This window comes from Aspergillus vadensis, assembly GCF_003184925.1.
Source record: "Aspergillus vadensis CBS 113365 unplaced genomic scaffold BO88scaffold_1, whole genome shotgun sequence".
Classification (NCBI taxonomy): domain Eukaryota; kingdom Fungi; phylum Ascomycota; class Eurotiomycetes; order Eurotiales; family Aspergillaceae; genus Aspergillus; species Aspergillus vadensis.
This window is the reverse complement of record NW_020292039.1, coordinates 854,227-867,657: the sequence shown is the minus strand read 5'-3', so window position 1 is coordinate 867,657 and position 13,431 is coordinate 854,227. Positions and strand designations below refer to the sequence as shown.

Sequence of the window (13,431 nt, the reverse complement as noted above, 5' to 3'; positions counted from 1 at the left end):
CATGAAGGGAAACAATGGTTGAGTACGTCACTCACTAAAGGTGGAACAAAGAGCCGGCCAACAGGATTGCGCGACCCCGAGTTCTTAGGAATGCGGGGAGAGACAGTCTGTTCCGCAAGCAAGTTTGGTGCACTTCTTTGTCTGGATGTTCTCTGACTTAGCAACTTCTTCACTTCTCTTCACCTTGATCGCCTCTGAATGTCTTCCTGACGAGATACATCGCAAGTGGTGTATGTACATTTTTGTCTAGATTTAAACCCGCACATACCTGTAAAGGAAGGAGACGAGAGGCCTACGGCAGTTATGTCTCGCAGGAACAACATGAATACGAAAAGGGATGTCAATGTCAGTCTGCAGCAGCCCCTGAACGAGTCGGAGTCGGAGCCGGACCGGGCACCGAAAAAATCGAGAATAGAAATCGGCTCCAACGATGGCGATGATAAGCGCAATGGTCTGGACCAGTTCGTGGCCTATCCTATCCACAAGGTCAATCGGCTCCTGGAGCCTGGACCCATTTTGCTTGTGGCGACCGGCTCCATAGCCAACAAGACGCACAACATAATGACAATGGGTTTCCACATGATGATCCAGCACGAAGGACCAACACTTGTCGGTGCCTGCATTGGGCCGTGGGACAAGAGCTATGATAACTTGAAGAAGACGGGCGAATGCGTGCTCGCCATTCCTGCGGTGGAGATGTTGGAGAAGGCCGTTGATATCGGCAACTGCAGTGGGGAAGATGTCAATAAGTGGGTGAATTTTGGAATAAACCCGGTCCCAGCTCCTGATCCTGCAGCTGTAGATGGGTCGTGGCATAGAAAAGGGGGTGAGGAAGGGAGAGCACGGGCGCCTTTGGTTGGAGGGAAGGATGTTATAGCCAACATTCAGTGTATGGTTGAGGACCGAGCGTTGGTGGCAAGGTACAATCTGTGGGTGCTGAAGGTGACTGGAGTATGGATCAATAGAGACATGGATCTAGAGTATGGTCAGGGAAGCAGAGACCCAGCAGATGACGACGATCGTGTTGGTGGTGGCAAACGAAGGAAGAGGGAAATGAAGATGGCTCACCATCGCGGAGATGGCCGGTTCGTGATTGACGGAAAGGAAGTCGATTTGAGAGATAGGATGGTCAAGTGGAAGGAATTCCAGGATTAGGCTCGTCAGGGGCAAGATCTGTGTTGTGATCCGCTCATCCATGACCTGCAGCTCGATGTAACAGGATTGCAGTATGCTGTTTCGTCTCATACAAGGTATGCACACAACTCTGCCATTGTTTTGGTAAGCAGATGGTAGGGTTTAGAGGTACTGAGACAATTGTGACAAAAGGCCTTGCCTAGTGCATCCTAGTCTGCACCGCTGGCATCTTTGCCCTGTTGATAGTGTCATGCTTAAATTGCGATTGCAGGATCTGTGAACGAGTCAGCGGTGAACAGCAACCCAACATGTTGGTTCTGGTTGGTGCCTGTTGGTGGCTGTTCCTGCTACGTTGCCCGCATGAAAGTTGGTTACACTGTGGAGGAATATCGGTAGTCCATGTGGAGGAGTAGCGATGTCTCAGCAGAAGTGCATGGGCTAGGAACCATACTGGCATGCATCTGTCGAATGACGGCATTGATACACAAGGCGGAATCACCATACTAGTTCGAACAGCGCTCTTCTTCTCGCGTGAAAAGATTATCTGGAATCTTCTAGGGGCAAAGATGCCTCGTGGCAAGTGACCCCGCTGTCTTGCGATCCCTGTCGTATCGAAGTACTGCATGATCGCCGTCATGCTCACCAGGGGGTGGCTCCGCAGCCAGCACACGTGTAGATGGATGAAACACTCCTGACTGCCATGCAGAAGACTGGGTCCGGGTCGGGGTGCCCGGCATATTAATCCGGGCGCAGTTAATTTGTTCTGCGCACATCATTAGTCGTCGGGTAAAGCCATTGTCTGAAGGATTTCTTAGATCATTTGGACTAGTGTTCCCTCGCTAGCAGGGTATTCGTTCCTTCGTGGTTAAGCCCGTGATGAAAGTGGGCGGCACAGAGCTGCGTGGGAGGGGCGATACTGCTAGCTTGGTCTGGCAAGGTGATTCTTCACAAGCTGGTTGTCAAAAAGGTCCTTGATAGTCCGAGGGAGAACAGGCATATCTGGACCCTGGACAGACCGGCTCATGCTGACACGCAAGGGCCATTTTCGATTGCTCGAGGAAATGCTAGTCTAGCAACTATCGGCTCGCAAACCCATTGACACTTTAGGATACTATAAGAATTTGCAGTAAGCCGGATGTGGCAGGAGTGAGATCAGGCCATGTGGATATCACCCATTTCAGAGCGCATGGCACCCCTGTCATGGCGCAAAGTAACAGACCTCGTGGCCCTGTTACCTGTAACAATAGTACAGACTAGGTTGCAGTAGGTTGCGAACTAGAAGCTGCATGAAGATGTACCTCTCCCAAAGTAGTATCCAACGTAAAGCGTAGGCTGAAGTGTGGAATGTTCGACGCAGCACGGAAGCTGCTTCTTCACCAATAAACGCTAGAAGGGTTGTACGGCCGATCACACTTTCCTGCTCTCCAGGTGACTAGGTTACACCGTGTCGAGCTCAGCGTCGGTCATCATTCGCTACTAGGGCCCTTGCTAGCAGGGGGCCATGCTGACAGGGGCTACTATGACAGGGAGACGTTATTTTCCGGTTTTGGAATTAGTTCGTGCCTGTTATAGGAGTCAGCAAAGAGCTTTAGAAATAATGGAACATATGGAGAAGAACACAAACAACAAGTTAGCTACGCCCTGGAGAGATCAGAAGCACTAAATCTGATCATTATTCATCTTCAATGAAGAACAGATTGAGACATGATGTTGATGCTCGCGCAACTGTGGCTGCTTGTGTGGAACAGACACCGGAAGGGCCGTTCCGCCCTTTGACAAGCCCAACTGGTCTGAGTCCTTCTGGCCAACACATACGGCGTGTGTGGTGACGATCGCGGACAGCTTCGGCATACGTGCCCGGTCGGATTTTCCGGTGCTCGACACCCTGAAGGTGGAACTGATGAGGCTGATTCGTCTGTTCGTGTATGAAAGTCTAGCGGAGGGGGTGGACAACCAAGCCCACCTAGATAGACGAACTCGAAAAGACCGCTTGGCAGTGGGTAATAGACAGCCTCTTAAAATCTCTGTTGAGAACGGAAAAATGGCGGGGATTCCGTCGCGGCGTAGCCGTCTACTCATCTAATGCTAATTAGTCAAGGGAATCATAGTAGCTACAACGTGCGTAGTGTCTTGGCTGGCTAGGGAGCCGTCCCTTGGTCCCTCAAGCTTAGCCCCAGAGAACCGGCTCAAGCGATTTGATTAGCGTAGTGCACGGCGTGCTCCAATTTGCTGTTGCTAGCTTCCTGAGAGGTTAGTTGCAGCGCTTCAAATGTTAGTGAGTGCGCCGGTCTTATCTGATGATAACGCGTTGGAGCAGCGGGAGCATTCCGTACGAGACTGGAGAAGAGGCCGTCCAGTGCCCACAATACACACCCATAGCGTGAGCTGTTCACGATTGGATCATGGACAACCTCCCCACTTTGACGAATCAGGGAGGTGGCGGAGTTATGGTACTGTTGTTTGTTGTTGTAGATGTGTAATTTGGTCGAAGAGTTTCTAGCACATCACCGTGTCTTGTGGAGGTTAAAGACGTGGTCCATATTCAGCCATCCGACAGTGTACACAGTACATGTAGGAAGCCTGCAGCCGTCATCGATTGCTCCATTTAGTAAACAACAGGGGAATTATCCGCAAGACAATATGCAGACTTATGCTTCGGGCAGACTTGAACAAATTAAGACTGCCTGCCATGGACCGGAACTGCGCTCGGGCTCAGATCGTCCGACGGGGATACTGGAGGTTGTGAAGACCCAATTTCCCAGTTTCTTGGAGCGGGTCCAAAGTGGATGATGGGATTACCTAAGGCAGGTGGTGACTTTCACTTGACAGCCTCAGGCAAGGCTGATTTGGTTTCGGGCTCGGGTTCGACACCTGATCTATCACCTCTGTTATTTTTGATGATGGCGCAGGAAAAACCTAAACCCCAAAGTGGAATGTGCATCGGTGATCGTCGTGACATCCACAGCAATCACAGTGCATGTTTCAAGTGCTAGGCATACCGCAGGCCTCCTCTCTTAGGTTTGCGAGTCGAGATGAGGTAAGCTGATCATGTTTGTCATGCCACCCTTTCCCCTTCCCCCTGGCTCCTATCTTATGCGAGGGTACGAGGTTTCGAATAGATGAAAGTGATTACCATCTCGCGTGGTACAGAGTTGTTCATCAAACCTTCGGGGTGCGGATCATCAGATCCTACCTCGATGTCATCGACAGTCTTGTGTTCAAAGTTGATCCTCTCATGAAATTCCTGAATTCTAAGGCTTCGCGAGAGGAACTTTTTAGACTGCGGGATCACGTTCCCACTTCTGTAGCTCCAAACTGTAAATCCTCCAGATGGCCTTCTCCTTCCATGGCCTCTCGATGGTAGATAGATACATCCTCCGGGAGTCTGGAGGGGTTCCGGACGATGATTAGCCTCCGGAGACCGGAGTGCAGTGTAACCCCCCCTCCCATTCCAGGGAAGATCCAGATCCTGCTGTCCTCGAGCCGGACCGGGGCAGATTCTGGCTCCGGCAGCCATAACCCACCGACGGATTCCACTTTTTGCCGAGAGTCCGACGAACTTTACCTGATCAGTATAGTAACTCTTTCGGGCAAGAGACATGGATAAGCAACAAGCTGTGAACCTATGGGTTGTCATGGAAGCGTTTCAGAATCATCAGCAACAAGGGCAGTTTTTTTCCGACGCAATGATGACTGCAGAAGCTATCGTCACTCTGCATGGCTAGTGTTGTCTGGCATCGCACATGCTTCACACGGCATCCCTCGCGAGTCGCGAGATGACCGCAGCGCCCGGCGTTGCGCTAGAAGTTGTACTTTACCACTAAGATACGCCCTAGGAATTCGATGCTTACTATTCTGATCCAGGGTTGCATCTAGTAGCGGGCTCCATGAATGACCTGTTGGCCAATTAATCCCTAGACTGACGGTTAGTATGATTATCATGTTCCATCCCAGGCTAGTTCATATGTCGGTTTGGAAGAGATGGTGGGGGAGGCAACTGGCACATGACAGCTCTTGATCGCCTAGTACTGATCAAGAATCTCGTAGTTTACTAGAATGGGTATGTTGTCAGTATAATCATGAAGTAGTACGCATGCACATTAATAGTATAACAGAGACGGGAGGCTTTGTTCTGCATCATCATTGGTCTGTTCGTATAGAACATCTGTGGGTGGATACCCTGTGGTACTGTCAATTTGTTCACTTCATCTCCTTGTGCAGCGCAGCACCTATTATGGAGCGGTCGTGATTGACCTTGTTTCCCGTCTCTAGCCATCATGGTAGCACGAGCCGCCGGTGGGCAGGGGGTCAGTCCAGGGCTGCTAACCCAGTGGTTCCTTCTTCCTTCCCCACAATTCGACCACGTTGTCGACTCCTAGCTTTCCCTCGTGGCTTGAGAGGTCGGATTATGTCATTAGCGACGGCGTTTTCTGTGCTACTGTTCGTATCCTTGCTATCATCTTTGTCTCAAGACCCGTCTCATCGATTTGTATGCCGCATACAGAGGTGTTGCCAACGACGTAGATTAGGCAGAACCTCTTTCTCTCAGTCTCAGTGACATTGTTTCTAGAGTACTTTTGTCATGAATACTACTCCCCGAGCACCTGTCTCAGGTATCAGCAGAGAACATCTCAGATGATTCCGGCGAAGTCTCCTAGGTGCAATGAGAGCCAATGAAGCCAAGCTGATTGTCATGGCTGGTACCCTAGTGGATATAAACAAACATGATCTTGTCCCAGTCAGAAAGGGTGGGAGAAGATTAATCACCCTGTATGGCTCCCTTACGGTTGCTCCTATTGCCCGACTCATCATCGTTCTGTGAGGGATCACAATCCTAGCATGGGGGACCCGCCACGTGAAGGCCCGAGAGCCAATGTGGGCTGCGGGCGGCCTGGTGTCATGGCGATGCATGATGGACCTGGTGTCTAGGCCTGAGGCACAGGTTTCCTATCGAGTCTGCAGTAGCTAAGCCGCCTCCTGCATTTTCAATTAGTTACTTCAATTAGTTGCTTGACGAATATTCACGGGACCCGCTCTCCTAGAATGGACCACTAGCAAATTTCTCCGATATGGCACCTTGCAGCCCCTCATCAGAACAGAGGGGTTTCAGCTACACAGTTTTGCTCTTACTGTTCTCATTCCTATCACAAGTGGTGTGAGGTTTCTCAATTTGTACTCTTCAAATGACTTTTTTTTTTTTCTTTTATTTCTTTTTTGATTCAGTACAATTCTAAGTTGAGATGAACTGATAACGTAATAGAGCTGTAGAACCCTTTTTGTTGAAGTTCGTTGGAGTGTGTTGTCCTGTATCACCCAGTTGGTGTCTGTCGGGAAAGTATACCACCCCTGCTTAGGGTAGTTTCCCGAAGAATCCCGCTTATCAAGGGCGAACGAGCTTCTCCTATGGTGTGGTGAAAATCAGACCATGTTGTCGATCCCGGACACATGGCCTCCAGGATAATCCGTGGCTTAATATCAGACCTGCCATCTGTCATCCATATTAAACACCCTATAATAATCGGTATTATTATATAGAGGAATGGCTGAATATGTGACGGGCAATTTCGGCATGGATCAGCCTCTATGCCTATTCCAGTCGCACTTACTCTAAAATGAGACCCAGCCACAACTCCATTGACGGTACGGGAGTGCCGCGAGTCCGCAACTTTCGTCTCCGATGGGGACAAGAAAGGTGACCCAGGCTCGTATTACACCCGTTACTCTTCCGTGGGCTGGCTGGGCTCTATCTCGCGGCGTTTACTGTATTTGCTGTTTCGCTTTCTATCCCGAAAAGGGGTGTTTGTCTCGGTTATGAGATCACCATTCAAAATTTGAGCTAGAACAACTTAATGCTTATTCACTTTTCTGCCCCTCGAAGCGTAAGGCAGAATGCAGTTCGAAGCACTTTGATCCACGACCTGAAACAAGCTAGAAGCCCATGTGAAGGTCAGAATGACAATGGCCCCCATGCTTGTTGGGACCTCTACCTCCTTGAAAGGATGCACGAAGCGAAAACATTCTTCGTTCCACAGCGCTAGGCATTTGTGTACTTAGTATGGACTATCTAACTGTGTTAGGATTTCAGTAAGGAGGCCTGAGGTAGCATCATCCCAAGGCTCCCTTGCTCGGAGAAGACGCTACGGAATGCTTCCACAATAGCAGCCTATGGACGGCCTAAGCATCTCACCCATACATCTGTGTGTAAGGGGAATACACCGTCTTGTTACACGAGTGGGTCTCACAACACACTGATTTCCCAAACAGGTTAATTATCTACAACACCACTCAGCTCCGTTCATCACATCGTTACCACAACGAATTGCTTGCTCACTGGGCCTAACGACCAACATCACTTTCCAACATTGCTCTGAACATCTGATTGTTCATGTCTCTTCTGAGTAGTGAGTAAGAGTTTGCCCCTGAAAAGCTGGTTCCTGAGAATGGTCATATGGTAAGGATGTAGGGTGCTTATCTCGGCTATTCCTTTCATCCTCCTTTCTCTGGAAACTTCGTCTTCATCTTCATCTGCTGGTGCTAAGGCTTCCTCCCGTTGTCTGCAGAATCCCCAGGCCCCCCGAGCAAGACCGATGCTTGGTCACGTGGAATTCAGGGTAAGCGCATGTACTCCGTACAGACCTTCAGTATCCATGGAAAAATCACTTGGCAGGCAGACTCGAATTGACCGGCTAAAATCCGGTACAGTTAGCGATCGCCAACGGAAGTAGTAGCCTTAAGTCTACCGAATACAGCAACAACCCTGTCGTCGCACGTGGGTAATAAAACAATTCTCCCTACTACTTTTCACTACTGAGGGCCGGGCGCTATGTGAGACCATGGAATAGCGCGCACGTCACCACTAGACTACTGGTAGATTGCAATTTGCAACACCTTTCTTGGAATCGAGCCAAGAAAAAAATTGAAAATGTCAGCAGATACCTGAGGGCCATCTGGCCCCATACAGATAAGACGAGCAACCCCCCCCCTCTCTCTCTCTCCACAGCGCTAGAAGAGGCTCGATCGATTGTCCATGCTATGACAGTGGACACTTGACGGGATCGCTTGAGAGGAGTCACACCCGTTAAGGAAACAGTATAGATCATCTCAAGCTAGCGGGGCGCCGTTGAGAGGCTTTGCTGCCCGCCAGGCGGTTGAGGAAATGAACAAGGCGCTCCGTGACAATGGACGATCTCACCCGAATACATAGGGTCGCGTCAGTTCGCAAATATGGTCCAATAGTAAGAATGACTGAAGCTGCAGATGGGTTATAATTAGGAGTGCTTTGCATATGGTTTTCCCGCAGTTGGAATCTTGATACGGGCGAGTTTCTTATTCTGACATTGCATTTGTCGACAAGTGGCCCGGGCGGCTATCTATCGGGCAAGCAAATGTCCTGGAAACCGTCGTATGGTGGTGTGTGCCGCAGTACCACCAACTGAATTGAACCCTATCGCTCTCGTACGGGATGTTAATTGACAAATTTAAATGGTCAAGGTGGGTCGCCCCACTTGGTCCATGTTTAGCTTGGATGGAACTTTGGCCAGTGTGGCCCGTGGAGTACGGAATAGCCCGATCTTATAAGCCTTTTCCTTTTTAGCCTAAGGACCTTGGCTAGCTCCCTGAATTTGGCAGCCCGTCTCCAAAGTGGACCGTCGGATGGGGGGTTGCTTGAGGCTTTGATGAGAAGCCTGAGGAGCGACACCGGGGGTTGGCTTGCTTGTTGGGCTATCCTGGTAAGTCAAGTCTCTGCCACTACTTTAGCCTGCTTAAGTCTGGAGTTGGCTCGAAAACTAGAGGGCAGCAGACCTGGCCAGAATACTTTGGGTCCTCCATGTCATAAACGAGCCCCCCAATCATGAGGCTCAGACACCCAACAACTTCCCCAATTTCGTACAGTAATGGTGTTCGACTTTCAGGCTCTGCATGATGTTCTTTCTCCTTATCAACGATATCCACCATTATTATCGTAAACCCCATACTGCCTTGCCTCTAATAGAGACTGAGACAGACACCCCTGCACAATACTCGCACCTCACATCCACCATGTCAGCAAATTAATATAACACTAGTAATAGTAGCACTGCAGCAGGGGTAAGAGAACGGTCTAGGGGAAGGAATAGCCATGTGGTTGGCGGTCTTAGCTTGCCAACCCTTTTCATGATGATGCCATCTGTTTGGGTAGTATAGTAGGGAGTAGTATAGGTGGGAAACAAGTAAGAGTAGCTACAACACATCTACTTACTACACCACACCGGACCACAACGGCCATCACCCGAACCCATCAGCATTCCACAATGCAGTGTATGACTCGTATCTTCATAGCTGACGGGATCGACTGGGATCGAATCCTGAGCCATGTGCACAGGGTATTGTTGCCCAGGAGTGGGGTACCCCTTTCTTTCCCCCCTCTTTTTCTCCATATCCGTCTCCGTGATCCCGTCCGTCTCCTTCCTCCTTCGCACGAGTATGAAGAGTCCGGTTCCGCTAATTAATTTGTTTTTTTCTCGTGAGTGAGCGAGTAAGTGTGCCTCTGGTTGGGTTACCCGGGAAGCCTAACTTTCGCTTTTCTGATTTTCTCGTGCCGGCCGGGACTGGAGATCTGGAAAACCATGGCTCAGCTTATGCAAGTGGAGTCTGGTAGTAGAAAAACCAACAACAAACGGAGCCGTTGTAGTATGAGTATTCGGTCGGTCAGTCAGTTAGCCCTGAATTAGACGAACAAGGTAGGTTAGATGTTTTCATTTTTCAATGTTACTTTTTCTTTTCTTTTTTTTTTTTTTTTCCCCGTCCTATTTCCCTGCCGAGAAAATTCGACGATACAGGGCGGGTTCTTCTTCAACTCCAATCTGCAGTGCGCCTCAGCCGCAACACCACCAGGACTTGCTAGTCAAGTTATCGCTTGAAGGGGAAAGGGATGTTGGCCCCATGGCCGCTGTCATTTGCCCGTTCGACCAACGGGCCCCATAGTGACGATGGATTTAACCAAGCCTAAAGAGGGAAACCCATCGTTCCTGCCAAGTGAGTATGACAAAAACGCCCTGCCGCTTTTTCTCTCTTTTCTTTTCTTCCTATTTGGTCTTGTCTGACTGTTTATTTTATTTTATCTTATTTTCTTTCCTTACCGGATCATTTAAATTGAATTGGAAAATCCTGATCGGGAAAGAGATGACAGGAATGGATCCATTCCACTTTCTGATTCCCACTTTTTGTAAAGACACACTGGATGCGTCGGTTAGCCTCGCTGGGGAGAGCGGATTCACGGTTCCGTCTCCATCTGACCTGGTGGAAGTCAAAGTAGTAGTAGTCTACTAAGTCTAACATAGCCATGGTAGCAGGGCTAGTCCTGAGTGGTTGCTTGCTCTGATCACCCTACAAACTGATCATCAAACTGCAGTGCACTGGCTCTCTCGCTTACCTGCCTTAGGTACAATTTTTTTCCCTATCCCTCCCTCCCTTGGTGCAGAGCCTGAAGGAGATTGGACGATAATCGCATTGTCGTATTTATTTTTATCTCTGATTATTTTTAATATTATTATTGTTATTATTATTATCTGCACGATTTATTTTAATGATTTTTCATATTACCATAATAATACATTTAATTTTTCAATTTATTCTATTTACTATTTTGTTACTATGCTTCCAAATCATTTCCCACCTTCGCTTTCCCCGGCGATCGCTCGGGAAGGACTAAAAAATACCAAGTTAAGTAATTAAGTAGTAGTTAGTGGTTCAACCCAGGTCTAGCCTCATACAGTGGTGCTTCTATATCACTTTTGCTTTGCTCCCTCCAAACTATCCACCCTGACAGCCTCTCCGCCACCATTCCGCCCGTTTCAGATCGTCACTTTACCTCTTCTTTATTTTTTTTCCCCATCTTAATCTCACTGCCCCAATCCGGCCTGCAGATGCGAGGCATTTTCCCTGCCTCATCCGTTCTGATCTCACCCTGGTCTGTTCCCCAATTCTGTTAGTATAGCTGCATCACAGCCCACCTCCCACTCTAACCCCCAATCTCCACACTTACCACATGTCTATCCCGTTCCTGACAAGTTCTGGGTCTGTTACAGAATGATCAGGGGATAGCCTCCTTCAGGAACCAAATCCTATATCTATCGCTCACTCGCCAATCTGAATCCTCTCTCTCCTCACTCCATCACAACCAACTCTATAAGATCAAAGCCTCTTCCTGCCTCTTCATCCTTCAGGCTCCAACAACTCAAACCTCAAACAACTACAACTACTACTACTACTACTACTACCAATCCTACTCCTGCTACAACAACATCCGATACCTTCTACAACACCATCAGACACACCAAGTAGACAGACAAACTTGAACAATGCGTCGAAGCACTACTCAGTCGGAGATCCCTCTCCCTATCACCTACACTCCAACTACGCATCGCATCAGCAAAGCGAAGAAGGGAAAGCGTGTGCATGCTTGCGAATACCCAGGCTGCAACAAGGTTGGTACCACGAGGATGCTGTCGCACAGACTTGGAAACAAGCTGACCCTTCAATTCAGGTCTTCACCAGAGCCGAGCACCGAAGGTAAGCCGTTGCACTTGTGTCGCAATAATCTTACCTTATTGGTATGCTAACCAAATCTTACAGACGCCATGAGCTGAACCACAACCCTGAAGCCCTATTCCGCTGTACCCACAGCCACTGCAAAAAGGCATTCCACCGCCCTGACCTTCTCGCCCGCCACATGGAAAGACAGTAAGTACTTTCTGCCACTACAGCTTGCTTGTCACCTTTACTGACGATTCCCTCCAGCGAATTGGAAGCACAGATGGACAGGACTGCCCAATGGCACCAGCAGAGCCGGACTCCCATCATCTCTGAGCCTTATGTCCCTGCCACCACGTCTATGCCTTCAACTCAAACACCCTACCTGGCTGTCACCCAACCGCACAATGCCATGTCGGTTGGTGCCCTCGTGGCGCCTGCCATCCACCCAGACCTCTCCAATGACTGCGGCTTGATGTGGAATAGTGTCGAAATTACATCTGGACACCAGACTCCTTTGTACCAAGGCCCCCATCAGATTCACGAGTCCGTAGAAGACAGTCGGTACTACGCTACCCCGGAAACGTGCCCGTCTCCTCTCTCGGATGGCACTTCCCTTTCAGTGCACTCTCACTCCCGTTCGTCTGTCGTCTCCACACCGGTTACGGTCGCTGAACCGTATCCCGAGAGCCTCATGGAACCCGACCTGACTTCCTCGCCAATGTCCATGCAGTCGAATATGCGCTGCTGGGAACAGCCAGACACCAGCCTCCCGTCCCTAAGCATGATGCCCCTTCCTCTCACCGAAAGCCTCCTTCATCCGGTACGTCAACCAGAGAGATATCCACCATAATATCATTGCTAATTTCCCATTGCAGTCTATCCACTGCCCCTATCCATCGCCCAGCTGGTCAGCGAGCCCAAGCCTGACCTACGAGGAACACGTCCTCCCTCCCGCCTCTTACCCACCCGCAATGAACTGGAAGTCATGGGCGATATGAGCAACAACAAAGCCAACAGGCGGTGATAATTTTCATCTATCCACCACCGACAACAGGCCGGTGCCTAATTAGGGCTTATGAGCCATGTTCCAATACGACTGATACGCTAATACTCGCCCCCCTTTGGACGACACGCAGTGATATGTATGCATATCTCTGGTACTTCTAATTTGTGCGGACCGAGGATAATGCGACTGTACGAGAAGAAGAGAACCACGCAGCATCACCGTTAAGCCGGTCTCGCACCGTTCAAATGAACATAATACGACATTAATGCCGCCATGCATTGACGTTGGCATTACCAGGCCCATGAGGCCATGGGAACGAGCCACCAAAGGAAAGGGTGGTCTTATCCCATTATTGATCTGTTTATCAATCCTTGTTATCATTTCCTTTGTCTATCTGCACATATTTCCTTTGTTTTGGAGAAAAAAAGCCCTGGTCTGCGATTTGGCTACCCGGCTACTGGATGGCGTCCTTTGGGATCTTTATGATTGATTATATACCCATGCTGTGTGGCTTTCTTATTTCGCAACGTGCACTGATTGTCCATATGCCATGTTATACTTATTGAGTTATGCCAGCTTGATGGTTTTTTCCTTTTTTTTTGTCTTGATGCTTTATCTGAGCCAATGATGTTTTTTCTTTTCCTTTTTGGTTTTTCCCTATGCAACCTTGTACAATGTGCTGCTTTTACCTTATAGAATATCTTTTGGTATACTAGTATAGACTACACTTCTTGCTGCAAGACCTATCTATTCTACACCATACTTCTGATATCCTC

At 49.1% G+C, this 13,431-nt stretch overlaps 6 protein-coding genes across 6 annotated transcripts; 5 read left to right on the top strand and 1 right to left on the bottom strand.

Moving 5' to 3' along the window:
* The first annotated feature begins 136 nt into the window (after nucleotides 1-136).
* BO88DRAFT_400015 (flavin reductase family protein) lies at nucleotides 137-1,397 on the top strand. The gene has a single exon (XM_025705460.1). The coding sequence runs from the start codon at nucleotides 322-324 to the stop codon at nucleotides 1,153-1,155; it is 834 nt and encodes a 277-aa protein (XP_025568123.1). The 5' UTR covers nucleotides 137-321; the 3' UTR covers nucleotides 1,156-1,397.
* A 1,782-nt stretch (nucleotides 1,398-3,179) lies between these two features.
* Nucleotides 3,180-3,928, top strand: BO88DRAFT_400013 (uncharacterized protein). Its single transcript, XM_025705459.1, has 2 exons — nucleotides 3,180-3,205; nucleotides 3,287-3,928. Exon 2 carries the CDS (start codon nucleotides 3,607-3,609, stop codon nucleotides 3,922-3,924), a length of 318 nt encoding a protein of 105 aa, XP_025568122.1. The 5' UTR covers nucleotides 3,180-3,205; nucleotides 3,287-3,606; the 3' UTR covers nucleotides 3,925-3,928.
* A 61-nt stretch (nucleotides 3,929-3,989) lies between these two features.
* BO88DRAFT_430913 (uncharacterized protein) lies at nucleotides 3,990-4,735 on the bottom strand (the record flags this gene model as incomplete). Its single annotated transcript, XM_025709278.1, has 1 exon — nucleotides 3,990-4,735. One exon carries the CDS (start codon nucleotides 4,733-4,735, stop codon nucleotides 4,226-4,228), a length of 510 nt encoding a protein of 169 aa, XP_025568121.1. The 3' UTR covers nucleotides 3,990-4,225.
* Nucleotides 4,736-10,098: 5,363 nt separating this feature from the next.
* Nucleotides 10,099-10,572, top strand: BO88DRAFT_8059 (uncharacterized protein). Its single transcript, XM_025713157.1, has one exon. The coding sequence runs from the start codon at nucleotides 10,156-10,158 to the stop codon at nucleotides 10,441-10,443; it is 288 nt and encodes a 95-aa protein (XP_025568120.1). The 5' UTR covers nucleotides 10,099-10,155; the 3' UTR covers nucleotides 10,444-10,572.
* Nucleotides 10,573-11,335: 763 nt separating this feature from the next.
* On the top strand, nucleotides 11,336-12,694 carry BO88DRAFT_459686 (uncharacterized protein). The gene is made up of 5 exons (XM_025711097.1): nucleotides 11,336-11,600; nucleotides 11,630-11,685; nucleotides 11,749-11,856; nucleotides 11,914-12,469; nucleotides 12,525-12,694. Exons 1-5 carry the CDS (start codon nucleotides 11,475-11,477, stop codon nucleotides 12,645-12,647), a joined length of 969 nt encoding a protein of 322 aa, XP_025568119.1. The 5' UTR covers nucleotides 11,336-11,474; the 3' UTR covers nucleotides 12,648-12,694.
* BO88DRAFT_400011 (uncharacterized protein) lies at nucleotides 12,600-13,389 on the top strand (the record flags this gene model as incomplete). The annotated part of the gene is made up of 1 exon (XM_025705458.1): nucleotides 12,600-13,389. A coding segment is annotated over exon 1 (221 nt), but the record flags the coding sequence as incomplete, so codon positions are not given.
* Nucleotides 13,390-13,431: the final 42 nt, after the last annotated feature.

Coding starts and splice junctions, on each gene's coding strand:
- BO88DRAFT_400013 (XM_025705459.1), top strand. CDS start 3,607: ATGTGTAATTTGGTCGAAGAGTTTCTAGCACATCACCGTGTCTTGTGG.
- BO88DRAFT_8059 (XM_025713157.1), top strand. CDS start 10,156: ATGACAAAAACGCCCTGCCGCTTTTTCTCTCTTTTCTTTTCTTCCTAT.
- BO88DRAFT_459686 (XM_025711097.1), top strand. CDS start 11,475: ATGCGTCGAAGCACTACTCAGTCGGAGATCCCTCTCCCTATCACCTAC. Junction 11,686..11,748: donor ACCAGAGCCGAGCACCGAAG/GTAAGCCGTTGC, acceptor CAAATCTTACAG/ACGCCATGAGCTGAACCACA. Junction 11,857..11,913: donor GCCCGCCACATGGAAAGACA/GTAAGTACTTTC, acceptor GATTCCCTCCAG/CGAATTGGAAGCACAGATGG.
- BO88DRAFT_400015 (XM_025705460.1), top strand. CDS start 322: ATGAATACGAAAAGGGATGTCAATGTCAGTCTGCAGCAGCCCCTGAAC.